At 35.7% G+C, this 23235-nt stretch overlaps 1 protein-coding gene across 1 annotated transcript in view; it reads left to right on the forward strand.

Annotated features, from left to right (window-relative positions):
- Positions 1–18265, forward strand: part of CFAP47 (cilia and flagella associated protein 47) — a 507991-nt gene extending 489726 nt beyond the window's left edge. Inside the window, exons 63-64 of the mRNA XM_042241764.2 lie at positions 9599–9758; positions 18031–18265. Coding sequence (XP_042097698.1) covers positions 9599–9758; positions 18031–18243 — 373 coding nt within the window. The 3' untranslated portion in view covers positions 18244–18265. The remainder of the gene's footprint in view (positions 1–9598; positions 9759–18030) is intronic.
- Positions 18266–23235: the final 4970 nt, after the last annotated feature.

A 23235-nucleotide genomic window follows, 5' to 3' on the forward strand; every position in this document is an offset into this window, starting at 1 on the left:
GGTCATCCAGATGACCCTTGAAACTTGGGGGAGTGATGTGAGATAGACTGACCTAATCATATTTAGTACTTGACCAGCTTCCCCACAAACCAACTCAATGCTCAACATCTCCTTTTTCTCTCTCATCAAGTGTAAATTAAGTTCTGAAGATAAATGACTCTGTGCCCTGGTGACTACACATTTTTCTTATTTGCTGGGCATGAGGAGAAGGGAAAAGAGAAGAACAAAAAGCGTGACAAACAATGAGATGGTGGCTATTCTATCTTCTAAATTAAATGATCTCTAAAATGTAAGGCCCGCAGGAGAGGAGGAAAGATAAAAAGGCTCAAAGAAGACTATTTTAAGGAGTACATGTCACTTTGTGTTTTCCTTATTTAAAGGACCAGAGTTTGTCTAGGGATAATTTAAGTATGATGATTCATACCTAAAATTTGCATTTTAAATACTTTGCATCCTCTGAAGAGTTAGGATAGACACATTATAGAGTTCAAAGTATCAGAACAGCTTATCTATTATTCTTAATGATCTTGTAATCTTAAAAACTAAAAATAATGTGTTTCTAGTAAAAAGCTGTGTTTAGTCTGGGATAGTAATGAGCCCAGTTTGGTGATTATTCATGATCATCATATTTTTCTTATTCCTTTGTTTGCCTTGCCAAAGAACAACACAGTAAACACAATAGTAAATACACAATAGTAAATATTTGCTTCATTCCTACTAAATATTTAGCAGAGTAACATTATTTAATTTTCATACAACTACTTAGATATCACTGTCTCCAATTTACCAAAGACACGCACTGTGTCTCCAGTTTACCAAAGACACACACACTCACACACACACATCTTTACACAATCACATCAAAGAATGGGTAGTATGTAGTGGGCACAGTGTCCATTTAGATAAGATACCCCAGATCCTGTCTCCCCTTCTCCAATCCCAACTCAACAGAAAATCTTTGGTCACATACCTGTCCCAGCTTAGAGTCCTGTAAACCTCAGATTCAGGCCAGTCTGAATGGTGATAGGCTAAAGAATATGTCAGACCCCTGAGCTATATTTTCAATATCAATAGCCTTGGGAAAGCTGATTAAAATTTTATATTACTTTATTTATTATGTATTTTATTTGTGACACTGCATGGCATGTGGGATCTTAGTTCCCCAACCAGGGATCAAACCCTTGCCTCCTGCATTGGAAGCACAGAGTCTTAACTACTGAACCACCAGGAAGTCCCCACAAATCTCTGTTCTTTTAGAAGGTTAAACCTAGCATTAACTTTGGCACATGTAAGCAGAATAGGTGCCCTACTGGGTAGTATAATGTAAGAAATGCCACATACAGAAAGGAATAATTTCTATAATTATCTGTCATCAACGTGATTTGAAATTTTCTGATCAGAGGCTTACCTTTTGTATATTTAAATTTTTCCCAGCTTCACTAAGGTATGATTGACAAGTGTATATATTTAAGGTAAACAATGTGATGAATAAATACAATATATACTGTGAAATGATTCTTCCAATCAGGTTAACCTGTTCAGCACATCACATAGTTTATCTTTTGGTGTGTGTGGTAAGAACACTAAAGATCTGTCTTAGCAGATTTCAACTGTACAACAATGCATTATTAGCAACTATAGGCTCTATGCTATACATTTGATCTCTAGAATCTATTTATCTTATTAATATAGCTGAAAATTTGTACCCTTTAACCAATATTCCCTATTTCCTCTAACCCCTAGCCCCTGGCAACCATTGTTCTACTCTCTGCTTCTGTGAGTTCAACCTTTTTAGATTCTGTATTTAAGTGACATCGTGCAAAATTTATTTTTCTGTATCTGGCTTATTTTACTTAGTGTAATCTCCTCAGGCTTCATCTGTGTTGTCCCAAATGGCAAGAGTTCCATCTTTTTTATGGCTCAATATTAGTTCACTATGTACATATACCACATTTTCTTTATTCATCTGTAGGCAGAGACTTGGGCTATTTCCATATCTTGGCTATAATGACTAATGCTATAATAACATGGGGGTGCAGATACATCTTTGAGATACTAATTTCATTTCCTTTAGATATATGCCTATAAGTAGGATTGCTGGATCATATGGTAATTCAATTTTAGTTTTTTGAGGAAACTTCATCAAGTTTTCCGTAATGTCTATACCAAATTTTAAATCCCACCAGCAGTGTTAAGTGGTTTTCTTTATTCCACATTCATGCTAACACTTATTTTTTGACTCTGTGATAGTAACAATCCTAACAGATATGAGGTGATATCCCATAGTGATTTTGATTTGCATTTCCTTGATGAATAGTGATATTGAGAACTTTCCATATACTTGTTGGCCATTTGTATGTCTTCTTTGGAAAAATATCTCTTGAGGTCCTCTGCCCATTTTTAATAGGGTTATTTGTGGGTTTTCTTGCTATTGAGTTCTGTGAGTTCCTTATATATTTTAGATAACATCCCCCATTAGATACATGATTTGAAAATATTTTCTCCCTGTCCAAAGGTCACCTTTTCATTTGGTTGATTTCTTTTCCTTTGCTGTGCAGAAATTTTTTAGTGTGATATAGTCCTATTGCTTATTTTTGCTCTTGATTCCAGTGCTTTTGCTGTCATATTTGAAAAGTCTTTTTCATGCTATTTTAAATAGGATTGTTTTCTTAATCTCTTTTTCAAATAGTTCATTGTTAGTGTATAGTAACGCAACTCATTTTTGTATGTTGATTTTATATCCTGCAACTTTCCTGAATTCACTTATTATGTAAAGTTTTTTTTCTGGAATCATTGTACAAATAAAATCAAAGATAATGATCTTAGAGGAAAAGCTTTTAGTCTTTCAATGTTGAATATATTAGCTGTGGACTTTTCATATGCGGCCTTTTTTATGTTGAAGTAATTTTCTTCTGTTCCTAAATTGTTGAGTGTTTTTATAATAAAGTGGTGTTAAATTTTGTCAGTTTTTTTCTTGCATATCTTGAGATGATCATGTGTTTTTTTATCCTTCATTCTGTTAAAGTGGTTTATCATATTAATTAATTTTCTTATGTGGAACTTTCTTCACATCCTATAGTTAAATCCTATTTATACATGGTGTATGATCCTATTACCATGCCACTGAATTCCATTTGATAGCATTTGTTGAGGATTTTTGCATCTATATTCATCAGGGATATTTGCCAGTAGTTTTCTTTTCTTGTAGTGTCTTTTTCGGGCTTTGACATCAGGATAAATTAAGTTTGGAAGTATTTGGAAGAATTCCCTCATCTTTAATATTTTGGAAGAGTTTGAGATGGATTGACGTTAATTTCTCTTTACATATTTGGTAGAATTCACCATCTGTTCCTGGGCATTTCTTTGTTGGGAGGATTTTGACTACTGACTCAATGTTCTTAATATTCATATGTTCAGATTTTCTGTTTATTCATGATTTTGTTTTGGTAAATCCTTTTTTTCTGGGGGATTATCCGTCTCTTCTCGGTTATACAGATTTTATGTATAATTGTTTATAGCAGTCTCTTCTGGTCATTTCTATTTCTGGGGCATCAATTGTAGTGTGTCCTTGTTCATATATGATTTTATACATTTCAGTCATGTTTTTTCTTAATGTAGCTAATTTTATTTTGTTATTTTCAAAAAACTGACTCAGTTGATTTTTTTCTATTTTTTTTCTATTTTTTTCTTTTGTCTCTTTAATTTCTACTCTACTCTTTATTTCCTTCTTTCTGCTAACTTCGGGTTGGGTTTTTCTTCATTTCCTTGTTTCTTGAGAAATAGATTGTTTGACTTCTTTCTTTTTAATGTAGGTGTTTATCAGTATAAATTTCCATCTTAGTAGTACTTTTGCTGCATTCCATAAGCAATGTTGTATTTTCATTTTGTCTCAAGATATTTCATAACATCTTCTTGGTTCATTGGTTCAAGATTTCACTGCTTTTTTTAAATTTAATTGTTTAATTTCCATGTATTTGTGTATTTTCCAGTTTTCCATCTGCTATTGATATCTAGTTTCATTCCACTATGGAGGGAAAAGACAACTGGTAAAACTTCAATCTTCTTAAATGTGTTCAGACTTGATTTGTGACCTAACATGAAGTCTGTCCTTGAGAATGTTCCATGTGTACCTGAGAGGAATATGAATGCTGTTGCTATTGAGTGAAATGTTCTGTATATATTCGTTAGAATCATTTGTCTGTAGTGTTGCTCCTTGCTCCTGTCTTTTCTCTTATTGATCTTCTGTCTAGGTTTTCATTCAATTCAATATTCCATTATTGAAAATGGGGTATTGAAATCTCCTATTATCATTCTATTGCTGTCTATTCCTCCCTTAAGTTCTGTCAATCTTTGGTCTATATATTTAGATACTCTATCGTTGGGCACATATATAGCTATAATATGTATAATTGTTTTTTGTTCTGGCAAGCTGATTTGATATAAAATCCTTCTTTGTCTTCTTGACAGTTTTTTATTAAGTCTACTTTGCCTCATAGAAGTAAGGCTAGGTATGCTCTTTTGTTTACCATTTTCATGGAATATTCTTTCTTCCCTTTAACTTTCAGCCTATGTGTATCTTTAAACCCAAATTTAGTCTCTTGTAGACAGCACATACTTGGATCTTGTTTTTTTATCCTATCAGCCACTGTCTCTTTTGAAGAGAGTTTAATTTATTAATATTTAAAGCAGTTAGTGATACAGAAGAACTTACCATTTTGTTTTTTTCAGTATGTCTTATCGCTCTTTTGTGCATCTTTTCTTATCTTGCTATCTTCCTTTGTGTTGTATTGCTTTTTTTAATAGTGATATGCTTTGGTTCTTTTCTCATTTTCTCTCGGGTATCTTCTATAGGTGTTTTCTTTGTGGTTACCATGGGACTTACATAAAGCATCTTATAAGTTTAACAATCCATGTTAAGCTGATAACAACTTCAGTTGCATACAAAATCTCTACACTTCTTTAGTGATGTACAAGTTACACGTTTTATATTGAGTTTCTTTTAAAATTTTTATAAATTGTTTTTTAACTTTTATGGCACAACTAAGTGATTTATGTACCACTGTTACAATATTTAGTTTTGTGTATTTTCTTTATATTTATTTTTGCTAGTGAACTTTATAGTTTCAAATGCTTTTGTGTTGCTATTTACCCTTTTCATTTCAACTTAAAGGACTCCCTTTAGCATGTCTTGTAAAGCAGATCTAGTGGCAATTAATGCCCTCAGCTTTTCTTTGTCAGGGAAAGTATCTATTTCATTTCTGAAGGACTTTTTTTTGCTAGTGTTTTTGGTTGGCAGTTTGTTTTTCACCACTTTAAATATATCATTCCTCTCACTTCAGGCTTGCATGGTTTCTGCTGAGAAATCTGTAGGAAGTCTTACAATAATTCCCCTGTATGTAATAAGTTTGTTTTCTCTTGCTGTTTTCCAATTCTATTTTTGTCTGTAACTGTTGACATTTTAATTATGTGTCTCATTGTGGAGTTCTTTGATTTTGTCCTATTTAGAGCCTTTTGTACTTCATTAATCTGATGTTCATTTTCTTCTCCAGATTTGGGAAGTTTGTGACCATTATTTCTAAAAATAAGCTTTCTGCTTCTATTTCTCTCTATTCCTTCTGAGACTCATAATGTGTATATTAGTCCTCTTGATATTGTTGTGTAAGTCCCTTAGATTTTCTTCACTCTGCTTCATTTACTTTTCTTTTTGCTCCTCTTCACATGACTTTTCTTTCAGTTCTCTCATTATTTCTGCTGGATCAAATTGACCTCAACCCTTAGTAAATTTTTCAGTTCAGTTTCTGCATTCCTCAGCTCCAAAATTTGTTGGGTCTTTTTAATATTTTCTGTGTTTTTGTTGAAATTCTCTTTTTGTTCATGCATTGTTTTCCTGATGTTGTTGAACATCTTCATGACAATTATTTTGAATAATGTGCCAAGTAATTTCTATACCTCCACTTCTTTATGGTACAGGAGATCTATTTTCTTTCTTTAACAGTGTATTTTTTGTTTGTTGTTTCTTCATTTCCTTTTTAACTTTGTGTTGGTATCGACACATTTGGAAAAATAGCTGCCTCTCCCATTCTTTACAAACTGGCTTAATGCAGGGAAAGATTTTTACCAATCAGTGCAACTGGAGACTTTGGGAGCCTTTCAAATCTTTTCTGTTGAATATGTCTTTCTTAGCTCAGTTGGTAAAGAATCCACCTGCAATGTAGGAGACCCTGGTTCAATTCTTGGGTCAGGAATATCTGCTAAAACAGGAATAGGCTACCCACTCCAGTATTCTTGGGCTTCCCCTGTGGCTCAGCTGGTAAACAATCTGCCATCAGTGTGGGAGACCTGGGTTCGATCCCTGGGTTGGGAAGATCCCCTGGAGAAGGGAACAGTTACCCATTCCAGTATTCTGGCCTGAAGAATTCTATGGACTGTGTAGTCCACAGACTTGCAGAATTGGCCCCGACTGCCTGAAGAATTCTATGGACTGTGTAGTCCACAGACTTGCAGAATTGGCCCCGACTGAGTGACTTTCAATTTCACATGTCTTTCTGAACTTGTGTATGAAGATTACTAATTAGAGGGGCTTGCCAGTTTCTTTTTTCAGAAGTTTGTAATCTCTTGCTCCCTCTCGTGTCTGTCTTCTGCACTTTGAGCATTCTGAAGCAGCAGCACATTACCCAGATTTTTTTTTTTTTCCAGCAGCCTCTAGACATGTAGTTTGTCAGGTTCTCTCAGTTCCATGAGACAAGCAAGACAAAAAGCAGAACCTTAAGCAGCCCACTAAAAAGCTAGAAATTTGAGTACATGTTCCACTCTCCTTTTTCTGCACTTAGGGAGAGCCTTCTGAGTTATATCAGCTTCTGTCTGCCCTACCAAAGGACTTCTGCAGCATCAGTACCCTGCCCAGTACTTTTGTGTTCTCAGAAACTACCATGCATCTAGTGTGTGTGAGGTCTCATCAGTACTTCAAGATAGGCAAGACAGAAGTCAGTCCCCCAGCAGCTCCATACTCCCAATATCCAAATGTTGGGTATCTAGTCTACTCTTCTCTTTTCCTTACCTGGGAGAAGTGGGGCCTGAGAATCTCCTCCTAATCCTGTAGTACTGTGCTCAGGAGGGAGAGACTGTGGTGAGAGCCTGCCACGAATTTTCCTAATAGCTTCAGAGTAGCTGACTTTACACTCATCTGGAGGGCAGATGCTCTTAACTGGTTTCAGAATTTCTCACAGTGGAATTTGGTCTGCGTCTTTTTGGATCATTTGTCTCCATGGAACTGATCTGGGGCTTTCTATTCTGCCATCTTGCTGACATCACCCTTCTGCATAGACTGTTTTATACGTTTCTTATTTGTTGGATCGTGCATCATTGCCTAGCATTGGTAATAAAATGTTTTAAAACAGTAACAATCATATTGATCAATATGTTAATATTAATTAGTCCTTATCAGGTACTTTCCATATGCCAGGAAAGATAATAATCTTTATGGGGATTGTCAGTTTAATAGAATGAAAATGGAGGTTCCAAAAGACTAAGTTGCCTGAAGTCATGCTCTCACATACAGCTAGGATTTCAGTCTAGGTCATCTCTGTCCATAATCCACTCTCTCATACCACCTGCTGTAAAACTCAATACACATTTACTGAAAGGATCCCTGAGTCCCAACCTGAATCTCCCATGTCCTCTTTGATGTTTCACTGTTGGATCTATTCTAAGAAATTGTTCTTTACCTTCTGCTTGCATCTCTACTGTCAATTTGGATTTTCAATTTCTCACAGCCTCCCATGTAGTCAGTCTCCCTCCTGCTTTCCTCTACCAAGAAGTTCCTCAACTTCTTTCACAGTCTTCATCTCAAATGTCATCTACATTGACTTCAACATGGTAACTTGAATCTTAAATGTCACTCAGTTCATTTCAGATCATAGCAGCTCATCTCCAGGCCCAAGAATTTTTAATGAACCTATAAAGTACTTACATCTCACTTAGCAAGTAGAAAACTGAAGAGAAGTAAACAAATATCACATTAGAATAATAGTAAAAAAAGACTTTATGATAGCTATTGTGGTCAGGCATTTTAGATATTGAGTTATTAGAGATCAAATTGCCTACATCCGCTGGATAATGGAAAAAGCAAGAGAGTTCCAGAAAAATATCTATTTCTGCTTTATTGACTATGCCAAAGCCTTTGACTGTGTGGATCACAATAAACTGTGGAAAATTCTGAAAGAGATGGGAATACCAGACCACGTGACCTGCCTCTTGAGAAACCTGTATGCAGGTCAGGAAGCAACAGTTAGAATTGGACATGGAACAACAGACTGGTTCCAAATAGAAAAAGGAGTACATCAAGGCTGTATATTGTCACCCTGCTTATTTAACTTCTATGCAGAGTACATTATGAGAAACGCTGGGCTGGAAGAAGCACAAGCTGGAATCAAGATTGCCGGGAGAAATATCAATAACCTCAGATATGCAGATGACACCACCCTTATTGCAGAAAGTGAAGAGAAGCTAAAAAGCCTCTTGATGAGAGTGAAAGAGGAGAGTGAAAATGTTGGCTTAAAGTTCAACATTCAGAAAACAAAGATCATGGCATCTGGTCCCATCACTTCATGGGAAATAGATGGGGAAACAGTGGAAACAGTGTCAGACTTTATTTTTTTGGGCTCCAGAATCACTGCAGATGGTGAATGCAGCCATGAAATGGCGCTTACTCCTTGGAAGGAAAGTTATGACCAACCTAGACAGCATATTCAAAAGCAGAGACATTACTTTGCCAACAAAGGTCTGTCTAGTCAAGGCTATGGTTTTTCCAGTGGTCATGTATGGATGTGAGAGTTGGACTGTGAAGAAGGCTGAGCACCGAAGAATTTATGCCTTTGAACTCTGGTGTTGGAGAAGACTCTTGAGAGTCCCTTGGACTGCAAGGAGATCCAACCAGTCCATTCTGAAGGAGACCAGTCCTGGGTGTTCATTGGAAGGACTGATGCTGAGGCTGAAACTCCAGTACTTTGGCCACCTCATGCGACGAGTTGATTCATTGGAAAAGTCCCTGATGCTGGGAGGGATTGGGGGCAGGAGGAGAAGGGGATGACAGAGGATGAAATGGCTGGATGGCATCAGTTTGAGTCGATGGACATGAGTTTGAGTAAACTCCAGGAGTTGGTGATGGATGGGGAGGCCTGGCATGGTGCGATTCATGGGGTTGCAAAGAGTTGGACATGACTGAGCAACTGAACCGAACTGAACTATTTACAAATAATTGAATTTTCATTTGGGACATTGAGTTATTCCAGTTTTTATAGTAATAGCATTGTATTCTTTGTACACTATAGAAATAAGTTATGATTTTAAAAATCTTTAAAATTCCATTTTTGTCATCCTGGAGAGAATGACACTCCAGTTATTTTTTAAATGCCCATTCACTGTTATTCTGTAAGCATTCCATAAAGTTAAAAGTATAAGACTCATGGCTGCATAGCACCATTAATGTTTAAGTGTAGTCCTATGCAGTGGGATATAAGCCAAGCCCTATCCCCAGTTTTCATACAGAGAACAGGGTAATGATAAAGTTTTAAATGTTGATAATATATTTTTGTTCCAGATATCCTGAGTCATACATGGCATTCTTCCTACCTAGCAGTGATCCTGAATTTTTTGTAAAACCTCAGATTGGAGAACTTCTTCCTAAAGGAACTCTCATCACTGTGGGTTTTATACCCACAATGTACAGCAGGAAATACAAAGCAACATTAGCAATACAGGTGAGTTCTAGAAAGGTAATAGTCAAGGATATTTGATGTCACAAAAGTCATTAAATGACCTCCAGAAAAACGTTTCATTCAATGATCAAAGGTAAAGAACAGCAACATTATCTTGCAAAAGTCAACATATTTCAACTGTTTTACTATTTTAATTTCCCTTTAGTCAAAAAAGAAATTTTAAATATGAAATACACCCCAAATGTTGTTATCATCAATGGAAATAGGAAATCGTTTCTTTTCCACACTAAGGAATTGTGGAAGAGATAAATAATGACTGGAAAGTGATTTGTATAGACATATTATTTCCTATAATAACCTATTCAAAGGCTTTGGGTTTCCCAAGTAGCTCAGAGGTAAAAATCTGCCTACAATGCAGGAGATGCAAAAGTTGCAGGTTAAATCCCTGGGTTGGGAAGATCCCTGGTATAGGAAATGGCAACCTGCTCCAGTATTCTTGCCTGGAAAATTCCCTGGACAAAGAAGCCTGTCAGGCTACAGTCCGTGGAGTTGCAAAGAATCGGACACAACTGAACACAACACCTCTTTATTCAAAGACTTTAGGTGATTTCCAGTAGAGATTTTAAAACCTTTGATTTCAAAGGATAAAGGATAAGGTGTTAGGAAGATGTTATAGTCTAAAATGAAGAAAATTAAACAGAAAATAAAATTTATTTTGAATGGAAACAAAATAGTGTGAAATTGGCCATTAATATAAAATAATGTTAAAGTGATCATTTTGTTAAAAGTTAAGGTAAATAGAACTCTGAAAATTTATTCAGTAAGTAGAATTTCTCCATAAAATTCCCCACATCTGTCCTATTATTAACTTTTGGCTAAAGGTAACATTCAAGTTATTTTGGAAAAGATGGCTGTTACCACTGTCTTTTCTCAGTAGCACAGGCACAAGGGAATTGTAGTCATATTTCGAGACACAACCACTGATGCCAAAGTGACTACTAGACTTCTGAATCAGACACTAATTAGGCAGCCCCACTGGCAGAAAAATGTGTTACTGTTTTAATGAATAGAGAAAAATATTGAATATTGCTTGAGAAAAGCATTTATTTTTCATCTTTTTGAGACCCCTTTCAGCCCAGGTAATAAAAATATAAAGCATATGAAGCCTTGCTGCACATAACTATTTCCTGAGTTAATATTTTATTACAATTATTATGTTAATGTACTTACTTCTTAAAATGATATTTTAAAGAGAGATTTGTGAATAAAATTATATTCAGTTTATAACATATGGTGGATATTTCTGAAATTAACTATTAATACTTAGGAAGTTTTACCAGCAAAATTCTGTTTCTGATTTCCCTGTGCAGACTTGACAATTAAACCACTAGCAGCAGAACTGAAGGGTTTCTGTGAAATAATAAGTTTATATAGGATCAACTGAGAATATAACATTTTGATTAAGTGTGAAGTAGTATAGTTTGATAAAGTGTATATGGGGAAAATTGAGAAGTCACTATTTTAATTTAAGAAATCACTGTTGATCCTATTTCTATTATGGAGAATTTAAAATATGTGCCAAAACGGAGAGAATACTTACTCTCTGTGCACTCATCATCCCACATGAATTCTTATCAACTCAAGGCCAGTCCTATTTCAAGTATGTTTCTACCCCCTTCCTCACTTCCCATATTATTTTGAAGAAAATCCAAGACTTCCTATTACCTACAAATATTCTCTATCGATCTCTAAAAGATAAAAATCTTAACAATGACACCATTATCATATCTAAAAATTAATAAAAATTCCTTAATACTGTGCATACTAAATATCCATTTGAAAGTGAAAATCACTCAGTCATGTCTGGCTCTTTGCGATCCCATAGACTATGCAATCTATGGAATTCTCCAGGCCAGAATACTGGAGTGGGTAGCCTTTCCCTTCTCCAGGGGATCTTTCCAACCCAGGAATCAAACCAGAGTCTCCCACACTGCAAGCAGATTCTTTAGCAGCTGAGCCACAAGGGAAGCCCAAAAATACTGGAGTGGGTAACCTATCCCTTTTCCAGCAGATCTGCCCAACCCAGGAATCAAACCAGGGTCTCTTGCATTGCAGGTGGATTATTTACCAACTGAGCATCCTGTATCCTGTATCGAACCTAGACTGGTGATTTGTTTCTTACATGATATTATACATGTTTCAATGCCATTCTCCCAAATCATCCCACCCTCTCCCTCTCCCACAGAGTCCAAAAGACTGTTCTATATATCTGTGTCTCTTTTGCTGTCTTGCATACAGAGTTATCATTGCCATCTTTCTAAATTCCATATATATGCGTCAGTATCCTGTACTGGTGTTTTTCTTTCTGGCTTACTTCACTCTGTATAATCAGCTCCAGTTTCATCCACCTCATTAGAACTGATTGAAATGTTTTCTTTTTAATGGCTGAGTAATACTCCATTGTGTATATGTACCACAGCTTTCTTATCCATTCATCTGCTGATGGACATCTAGGTTGTTTCCATGTCCTGGCTATTATAAACAGTGCTGCAATGAACATTGGGGTACATGTGTCTCTTTCAATTCTGGTTTCTTCAGTGTGTATGCCCAGCAGTGGGATTGCTGGGTCATAAGGCAGTTCTATTTCCAGTTTTTAAAGAAATCTCCACACTGTTCTCCATAGTGGCTGTACTAATTTGCATTCCCACCAACAGTGTAAGAGGGTTCCCTTTTCTCCACACCCTTTCCAGCATTTATTGCTTGTAGACTTTCAGATCACAGACATCTGACTGGCGTGAAATGGTACCTCATTGTGGTCTTGATTTGCATTTCTCTGATAATGAGTGATGTTGAGCATCTTTTCATGTGTTTGTTAGCCATCTGTATGTCTTCTTTGGAGAAATGTCTATTTAGTTCTTTGGCCCATTTTTTGATTGGGTCATTTAATTTTCTGGAATTGAGCTGCAGGAGTTGCTTGTATAGTTTTGAGATTAGTTGTTTGTCAGTTGCTTCATTTGCTATTATTTTCTCCCATTCAGAAGGCTATCTTTTCACCTTGCTTATAGTTTCCTTTGTTGTGCAGAAGCTTTTAATTTTCATTAGGTCCCATTTGTTTATTTTTGCTTTTATTTCCAGTATTCTGGGAGATGGGTCATAGAGGATCCTGCTGTGATTTATGTCGGAGAGTGTTTTGCCTATGTTCTCCTCTAGGAGTTTTATAGTTTCTGGTCTTATGTTTAGATCTTTAATCCATTTTGAGTTTATTTTTGTGTATGGTGTTAGAAAGTGTTCTAGTTTCATTCTTTGACAAGTGGTTGACCAGTTTTCCTGGCACCATTTGTTGAAGAGATTCTCTTTAATCCATTGTATATTGGCTTTTTATGTCCAGTATAATGCCCTTGGTGTTCATAAATTTTATTACATATATCAAATCAATGATTTTGAAATCATGGTTCAGACAATGTCTGACTCCAAAACCCTACTCTTAATGATAACAACATGATGTCTCACATAATAAATGTGAAGAATTTTAGAAGTTAATTCACTGTCTAAGTGAAAATTATTATTTGCTTTATCATCTTTTTAAAACTGTTTTAAACATTAAGTCAGTTAATACATGAAACATATGAAACATATAATTTTCATTGTCTTTAATTGGAAATTAAATGTATTTTTAAGAACAGTTTAGTTAAATATTACCCTATACAAACTTCAACAACCACGTTAGCAAGCTTCATAAATTCCCTTTCAATTAAACCATATTTAGAGTGAGTAAAAAATGTCTTTTCTCCACTATTATACAGAGCATATAACACTAGCTTTGAGAGACTTAAGTTAACTTAATCAGAGTGTTACAAAAAGCACTGTAACTCAAACAGAGTGGACAGTCCATTCAGCTTCCATGGTGGACATGATGAGTCTTAAATAGTTTATTACAAACTTGTGAGAACTCTCAGAATTACCCAAGATAAAACATATAAGGATTGTATAAAATAAATATTTATATGTAAAGAGGCCTAGGCATAGGCATAAATTATATATATTAGTTTTAAGGGAATTGGCCATTATCATGAAATTGTGGGAAATTGTATTATATGCATGTATCTTGGTTTGTATTTTCTCATAAGCATATCCTAAAATAAGGATTCAAGTACATGTAGCATATTTACCATGTGATCACAGGAAACAGATGTAGAGAAGCCAGGATATGAGACATAGAAGGAATAGAAATCAGTAAAGGGTGGGTTTACCAAGGCAGTTAGAGAGGGCCCCTGGCATTTAACACCATGGGAGTTCTCTGGGAAATCATGTGGAACCCATACCTTAGAATATTCACCCTTGAGGGGGCCAGGAAGTTTGGAATGTTTATACACCACCTGCCACTGTTCAATCATTGATTGAGGAGTGTTCCCAAGGATTGTTAACTCCCTGACAGCAGAGAAGCCTTCTGAAGTTTCTAAAAAAACTTCAAAGAGGTGAAGATACTGGCAACTGAAAGTTGTACAGCAATGAAATGGAAACCTCTGAGGGATGTAGGTGGGTACAGAGCACATCTGCTAACATTGTTTCCATTCATGAGAATGTACCCTTTAAAACATAGCTTTGAGAATTTATTCCATGAGGTCATTGGCTTTGGTTGATTGCTTTTCAAACTAGATAACCATTATTTAAATGTGGAAATTTCATATGTTTAAAAAATACTTGTTTTTTAAAATTAATTTAAACATAATTGAGTATAATTGTCAATTTGGCATTCTTATGTAAGAGCACAGTGATTCTTTGACATATTAGTGACATGAAGGTATTCATTTACTTTCATATTATTTTCACTGCCCTTGTGCTCAGTCATGTCCAACTCTTTATGACCCCATGTACTTTAGCCCTCCAGGCTCCTCTGTCCGTGGAATTATCCAGGTAAGAATACTCTAGTGGGTTGCCATTTCCTTCTCCAGGGGATCTTCCCAACCCTGGAATCAAGTCCGAGTCACCTGCATTGACAGGCGGATTCTTTACCAACTATGACTCTTGGGGAAACCTAGGTAGAGGAATACCTTATCTATCTTATATATAATAGTGTGTATATGTCAATCCCAATCTTCCAATTTATCCCTCCTTCCTGCCTTACCCCCTGGTAACCATAAGTTCATTTTTCACATTTGTCACTCTATCTGTTTTCTAAAATTCAGTTTTACCATTTTTTAGATTTCCACATATAAGCAATATCATATATTTGTCTTTCCCTTTCTGACTCACTTCACTAAGTATGATAGTCTATAGCTGCATCCAGGTTGCTGCAGGTGGCATTATTTCATTCCCTTTAATGCTAATCTACCATTGTATATATGTACCATGTCTTCTTTATCTATTCATCTGTTGATGGACATTTAGGTTGCTTCCATGTTCTGACTATTGTAAATAGTGCTGAAATTAATGTTGGAATGCATGTATCTTTTCAAATTATGGTGCTTTTGTGCATATGCCCAGGAATGAGATTGCTGGATCATATGTTAGCTCTTCTTTTAGTTTTTTAAGAAACCTCCACACTGTTCTCCACAGTGGATGTACCAATTTACATTTCCACCAACAGTATAGAAGGGCTCCCTTGCCTCCACACCCTCTCCAGTATTTATGTTTGTAGATATTTTGACAATGGCCATCCTGACCAGTGTATAGGCTTCCCAGGTGGTGCTCATGGTAAAGAACCTGCCTGCCAATGCAGGAGATGTAAGAGAGCAGGGTTCTATCCCTGGTCTCAGAAAGATCCCCTGGAGGAGGAAATGGCAGCCCACTCCAGTGTTCCTGCCTGGGAAATTCAGTGGACAGAGGAACCTGGCAGGCCACAATCCATGGGGCCACAAAGTGTCAGACACAACAGAAGACTTAGCATTCTGATCAGTGTAAGGTGATACCTCCCTGTAGTTTTGATTTGCCTTTCTCTAATTATTAGCAATGTTGAACATCTTTTCATGTGCTTTTTTCTTCTTTGGAGAAATGGCTATTTAGATCTTCTGCATATTTTTTGATTGGGTTGTTTGGTTTTTGATAATGAGCTGCATGAGCTATTTGTGTATTTTGGAGATTAATCCCTTGTAGATTGCTTAGTTTGTAAATATTTTCTCCCATTCTATGGGTTGTGTTTTCATTTTGTTTACAGTTTCTTTTGCTGGGAAAAAGCTTGTAAATTTGATTAGGCCCCATTTGTTTATTTTTGTTTTTATTTTCATTACTCTAGGAGGTAGATCAAAAAAGATCTTGTTTTGATTTATGTAAAAGTGTTCTGCCTGTGTTTAGCTCTAAGAGTTTTATAGTATCTGACCTTACATCTAGGTCTGTAATTCATTTTGAGTGTATTTTTGTGTATCATGTTAAAATGTTCTATTTCCCTTCTTTTACATCAAGCTATCCAGTTTTCCCAGAACCACTTATTGAAGAGACTATCTTATCTCCAATGTATATTCTTGCCTCCTTTGTCATAAATTAATTGACCACAGGTGTGTGGATTTATTTCTGGAATTCCTATTCTGTTCCATTGATCTATATTCCTGTTTTTTGTGCTACTACTATACTGTTTTGATGACTGTAGCTTTGTTGTATAGTCTGAATTCAGAGAGCATGATTCCTCCAGCTCCATTTTTCTTTCTCAAAATTACTTTTGCTATTTGGAGTCTTTTATGTGTCTATACAAATTATAAATTTTTTTGTTCGAATTCAGTGAAAAATGCCCTTGGTAGTTTGATACTGATTGCATTGAATCTGTAGATTGCTTTGGACAGTATAGTCATTTTCACAATATTGACTCTTCCAATCAAATAACATGGTATATCTTTCCATCTGTTTGTATCCTCTTTGATTTCTTTCATCGGTATCATATAGTTTTCTGAGTATAGGTCTTTTGCCTCCTTAGATAGGTTTATTCCTAGGTAGTTTATTCTTTATGATGTGATGGTAAATGGGATTTTTTCCTTAATTTATCTTTCTGATCTTTGGTTGTCAGTGTATAGGAATGCAAGAGATTTCTGTGTATCACTTATTGCAAAATTACTTGAATCTTAATTGAAATGTATACAGTAACATTTAGGATTTAAAAGTGTATTTATAGGTAATTATTTTCAGATAGTCTTGTAGATATGCTGGGCAAAAGAACAGATCCTTACATGTAGTTACCATGTGTATAACTAGGTTCTGAATGGGAGAGTACATCCCTTCACATAGCTCACTCCTGTGTACCCACTAAGCTCGGGCATGGATGCAGGTTCCTTCATGTAGCTCATACATTTGTACCCAGAAGTGAGTCACTTATAAAGATTTACAACCACTGATGCATAATCACCAAAATGTAGCTGTGTTTTTCAAATTGAACATCCTTATATGAAGTAAAATGTTATTTGACCCAGTTGTAGTATGGTTCTTGGTTTGTTCTGCTCAACAACAAAGCCAGACTCATTGATTCTGAATACTTAATTACTATGAACCTGGATAGAAGGGCCAGTTTCAATTAAAACATGACCATTCCAGATGTGCAAGAAATTCCTGAATTTAACATTCATTGACAGATATCACATTACATATTAAACCCTGATAATGACTACAGTATTTTCTTGATCTGAACTTCTCTTGAGTGAGTTTTCTGAACATACATGATACAATTCTTATGTGAGGCAGAAGTCCTGGATAAACACAGATAGCATCAGGAAACTCTAAGAGCAATGAGATTTAAACATGAGCATAAATGTGCAGAAAATGCTAATTCAGTATTGTCATTCTGTACAAAAATACAGAAGAAATGAAGGATTTTTAAGTAAATTCCTGTGTAAGCTGTGCTGACTTGGATTTAGATTTTTATTTTCATTAATGAGTTTGCACCATGCTCAATAATTACAAGTAGTTTTATTAATGATGTACTTTCATAATCTTAAAAACAGAAGTTTGGCATCATACCAGTTAGTTCTATAGCCATATTTAAACTCCCTTAGGTAAATTTTGCAACGTATCATTTCCATTACATATAGTTCATGCTAGGTGATAGTCTCATGCAAACCAAATAGATGGCTTCACCCACAGGGCAGACCTCTAAGTGTGACTTTTTAGTGAATGTTTTTTAATTCATAAAGCCAATGCATTCCTGAATTTATTTTCCACACTAATCATTTATTATCAGATTTGTACCCTTAATGCACATGTGCAGTTTCAGTTTTGTGCCCTTCCCATACCTTACATGGAGAAGAGAGAAGTTGTTAATTTGATAAGTATTTTCTCGCATTTTTCTGAGTCCCTGGATATTGTGTATAAAGTCTGTTCCTCTCTTTGTTTCTAGACAGCAAATATGTACTGGTTGTATGAGATCAATGGGAAACCTCAAGTTTCCATACTGCCGGTGAAAGTAAAAGCCAAAGTTGACTCTCATAACAAGATGTTTGACAAAAAGCCAGCTCGTCGGCGTAATTTTCTCTATGAAAATGCTCAACTCACAAGAACAGGAGTATCCTCTACAATCAAGGGGGCGCCTTTGATGTTGAACAAGAAATAAAAAAATTGTTTTTTCCAAAATATTTCTTGGTCTTAAGTAGAATTGAATATATTTTAATGATGGTTATTTCATTTTTCAGATATTTCTGAGAAATACTACTTCAACTATCAGTATAATAGGGCTTCTACATTTTATTTTAAAACTGACTAAATCTATTCTAAATGTTCAATTCTGTTGAACAAAGAATGTTCAAACTATCACATAATTGCACTCATCTCACACACTAGTAAAGTAATATTTAAAATTCTCCAAGCCAGGCTACAACAGTAGTGAACTGTGAACTTCCAGATGTTCAAGCTGAATTTAGAAAAGCCAGAGGAACCAGAGATCAAATTGCCAACATCCACTGGATCATCAAAAAAGCAAGAGAGTTCCGGAAAAACATCTGCTTAATTGAATACACCAAAGTCTTTGTGTGGATCACAACAAACTGGAAAATTCTGAAAGAGATAGGAATACCAGACCACCTGACCTGCCTCTTGAGAAATCTGTATGCAGGTCAAGAAGCAACAGTTACAAATGGACATGGAACAACAGACTGATTCTAAATTGGGAAAGGAGTACGTCAAGGCTGTATATTGTCACCCTGCTTATTTAACTTATAGGCAGAGTACATCATGAGAAACGCTGGGCTCTGGGCTAGAGGAAGCACAAGCTGGAATCAAGATTGCTGGGAGAAATATAAAAAACCTCAGATATGCAGATGATACCACCCTTATGGCAGAAAGCAAAGAAGAACTAAAGAGCCTCTTGATGAAAGTGAAAGAGGAAAGTGAAAAAGTTGACTTAAAACTCAACATTCAGAAAACTAAGATCGTGGCATCTGGTCCCATCACTTCATGGCAAATAGATGGGGAAACAATGGAAATAATGACAGATTTTATTTTGAGGGGCTCCAAAATCACTGCAGATGGTGACTGAAGCTATGAATTAAAAGACACTTAGTCCTTGGAAGAAAAGCTATGACCAACCTAGATAGCATATTGAAAAGCAGAGCCATTACTTTGCCAACAAAGGTCCGTCTAGTCAAAGCTATGGTTTTTCCAGTAGTCATGTATGGATCTGAGAGTTGGAATATAAAGAAAGCTGAGCACTGAATATTTGACGCTTTTAAACTGTGGTGTTGGAGAAGACTCTTGAGAGTCCCTTGGAATGCAAGGAGATCAAACCAGTCAATCCTAAAAGAAATCAGTCCTGAATATTCATTGGAAGGACTGATGCTGAAGCTGAAACTCCAATACTTTAGCCACCTGATGTGAAGAACTGACTCATTTGAAAGACCCTGATGCTGGGCAAGATTGAAGGCAGGAGGAGAAGGAGACAACAGAGGATGAGATGGTTGGATGGCCTCACCAACTCGATATACATGAGTTTTAGCAAGCTCTGGGAGTTGGTGATGGACAGGGAAGCCTGGCATGCTGCAGTCCATGGGGTTGCAAAGAGTCGGAAATGACTGAGTGACTGAACTGAACTGAAATCTAGTCTCTGAATATTTTATACTTAATTTCTAAGTTATATGTGTTATCAAATGAACTGGTTGCAAATATTGGAATTAGTTTACTTTAAAGTACAGGAGTACATTGGTAGTAAAATTGAAAAATCATTTCAACTTATCAATCTATGCACATAAGTATATATACTTCATATGATCCTATATTGAGTCTTAAAGTAATAAAAATATATTTCAAAATGATCCAGAAATAAGGTTATTTTCTTAAAGGAGAATATGTTGTTTGATTCTTATCACTGAGGGGAAATATAATAATAAAGATCAAATATGGACCATTGTTGAGCTTCCCAGGTAGTTCTAGTGGTAAAAAAAAAATCCTGCCTGCCAATGCAGGAGACATAAGAGACATGGTTTCCATCCCTGAGTTGGGAAGATCGCCTGGAGGAGGGCATGGCAGCCCATTCCAGTATTCTTGCCTGGAGAATCCCATGGACAGAGGAGTCTGGCAGGCTACAGTTCATAGGGTCACAAGGAGTCAGACACGACTGAAGCAACTTAGCACACACACATGCTTGCATGGACTATCTTTAAGACAATTTGAGACAAAATGACTGCCTCTACCACAAGTGATTCATATGATTTTAGACAAGTCACTTTTGTGTGTCCTATTTCCTTTTGTGCAAAATAAAATAATTGTGCTAGGAACAAGAGTTGGCATAGTATAGCTAAATCTAGTCTACACCTGTTTTATGCAAATAATTCTTTTTACATTTTTGATTGGCTAAAAAAAATCAATAGAGGAGTATTGAATAACACAAGAAGATTACATCAAATTTAAATTTCATTGTCTATAAATAAAATTAGGGGGGAGTCACATTCTTTTTTTTTTTCCTTGAATGCCCTAGGTCTGAATTGCACACATGGCATCTCCTTTGTAGCATGCAAGATCTTCAGTTGTGGCATGTGAGATCTAGCTCCCAACCAGGGATTGAGCCTGGGCCCCCTGCATTGGGAATGTGGAGTCTTAGCCATTGGACAACTAGTAAAGTCCCTCGTTTTTTATATATTGTCTGTAACTGCTTTTGTAATGTAACAGTGAAGTTAAGGGGAAAGAAGCCATATGCTGCAAAGTTTAAAATACTTATTCTCTAATACTGTAAAAATGTTGACAGTCTCTGCAGTAGGCCAGGAATGACCTCTAGGAACCACTGTCAGTGGATTGATCATAATTCCTTTGGATGGTGTTAAGTAGAATTCTGGAGACACATTTATGATGTGTCTTGTCTGCAGTTATTGAAGTAGAGGAGAGTGGAGGCTCACATACCCAGATTTGCCATCCTGGAAAGGACAAAAACTAAAATTCTATAAATTTCTAAAAGTCCTTCTTGTTCTCTAGCCCTTGGAAGATGTCTCTTTGAGTATAGAGTCATAGATTATTTGTCCTTACCTCTGCTGTACTGTTGGATTATTTACATACTTAAATGCAGAGAAGGGAGAGTGAATGAGAACCTGGAAGACATGTTATTATTTCATGTTGTGAATATTTCAAAAATGCTTAAAATGGTGATGCTACATTAAATGTTTCAGATTTAATCCTGGATGTTACCTTCTTCAGAAAAGGTATCTGTAGCTAGAAATGTTATTGCAGACTATTATTTGTCCAAATGAAAATGTGACAGAAGCAACTCAAGTAGACAACACGGAATAGTGAATGAAATTCTAAGAATCCAAAGGTGTTGGGGGGATTTATGGAGAGGAAACTGTTGCTTTGTATACTTTAGATCATTTCTTAGTCCAGCAGTTGTAAATTCCAGTGGCTTTTAAAATTCAAAGGGCATCACCCACTCTCATTTCTATTCAACATGGTGTTGGAAGTCCTTGCCATGCAATCATACAAAAAAAGAAAAAAATAGGTATTCAAATTGAAAGAGAAGAGGTCAAGTTGTCACTGTTTGCAAATGGCATGATTATAGAGAATCCTAAAATCTCTACACAAAAACTGTTACAACTAATAAATGAATTCAAGAAGGTAGCAGGATATAAGATTAGCCATCTACTTCTCTAGTTGTTTTTTCTTCATTTCGTAGTCAATATTTTTTTAATGAAGTATACTTGATTTACAATGTTGTGTTAATTTCTGCTGTACAGCAAAGTGATTCAGTTATATGTATATATACATTCTTTCTTTTATATATCCTTCTCCATTATGGTTTATCACATGATATTGAATATATTAATAGTTCTCTGTGCTATACAGTAGGACCTTAGGTGATGGTGGCTTTATAGAATGTCTGTGGGAGTGTCCTCTCCTCTTAGTTTTTTGATCAGGTGGTTTTTGTCTTTTCTTTGGTGGATGTTGTGTATCACGTTGATTGATTTGCATATTGTGACCCATCCTTGTGAATTTGGGATGAATCGCACTTGGTTGTGGTATATGATTTTTTTGGTCTTGTTGGATTCAGTTTGCTAATATTTTGTGGGGAATTTTCACATCTATATATTAATGAAAGATGTTGGACTGTAATTTTCTTTTTTGCCGGTGTCTTTGTCTAATTTTGGTGTCAGGGTGATGGCGGCTTTGTGGAATGTCTTTAGGAGTGCCCCCTCCTCTTCACTTGTTTTGGAAGATTTTGAGAAGGACCAGTGTAAGTTCTTCTTTGTATGTTTGATAGAATTTTGCCTGTGAAACCATCTGGTCCTGGACTTTTGTTTGTAGGGAGTTTTTAAATTACAGATTCTACTTCATATCTAGTGATCAGTCTATTTAAATGATCTATTTCTTCTTCTTTTTTTAAATATGTTCCTTCTTGATTCAATTTTGGTGGGTGGTATGTTTCTAGGAACTTGTCTGTTTCTTCTAGGTTGTCAAATTTGTTGGCATATAATTGTTTATAGTATTCCCTTATGGTTTTTTGTATTTCTACAGTAGGATACAAGATTGATATACAGAAATCTGTTGTATTTCTTTAAAGTAATAATGAAGTACCATAAAAAGAAATTGAAAAAAAATCCTGTTTAAAATTATATCAAAATAAAATATCTAAAAATAAACATAACCAATAAGTTTAAAGACCTATATGCTGAAAACTATAAAACATTGATAAAGGAACTTGAAGATAATTCAAAGAAATGGTAAGATATCCCATGTTCTGGGATTGGAAAAATTAATATTGTTAAAATGGTCATACTACCTAAAGCAAACTATAGATATAATGCAATCCCCATCAAAATACCCATGACATTTTTCACAGAAGTAGTAGAAAAAGTAATCCTAAAACTTATATGGAAAGATAAAAGACACAATGTTGCCAAAGCAAACCTGAAGAAAAAGAACAAAAAGCTAGAGGTAAAACCCTTCCAGACTTCAGATAAGACTACAAAACAAAAAGTAATCAAAACAGCATGGTATTGGCACAAATGTATAGGTCAATGGAATACACCAGAGAGCCCAGAAACAAACCCACACACCTATGGTCAATTAACCTGTGAGAATGGAGACAAGAATATAAAATAGAGAAAAGACAGTCTCTTCAGCAAGTGAT

Source organism: Ovis aries, chromosome X, assembly GCF_016772045.2.
Source record: "Ovis aries strain OAR_USU_Benz2616 breed Rambouillet chromosome X, ARS-UI_Ramb_v3.0, whole genome shotgun sequence".
Taxonomy (NCBI): domain Eukaryota; kingdom Metazoa; phylum Chordata; class Mammalia; order Artiodactyla; family Bovidae; genus Ovis; species Ovis aries.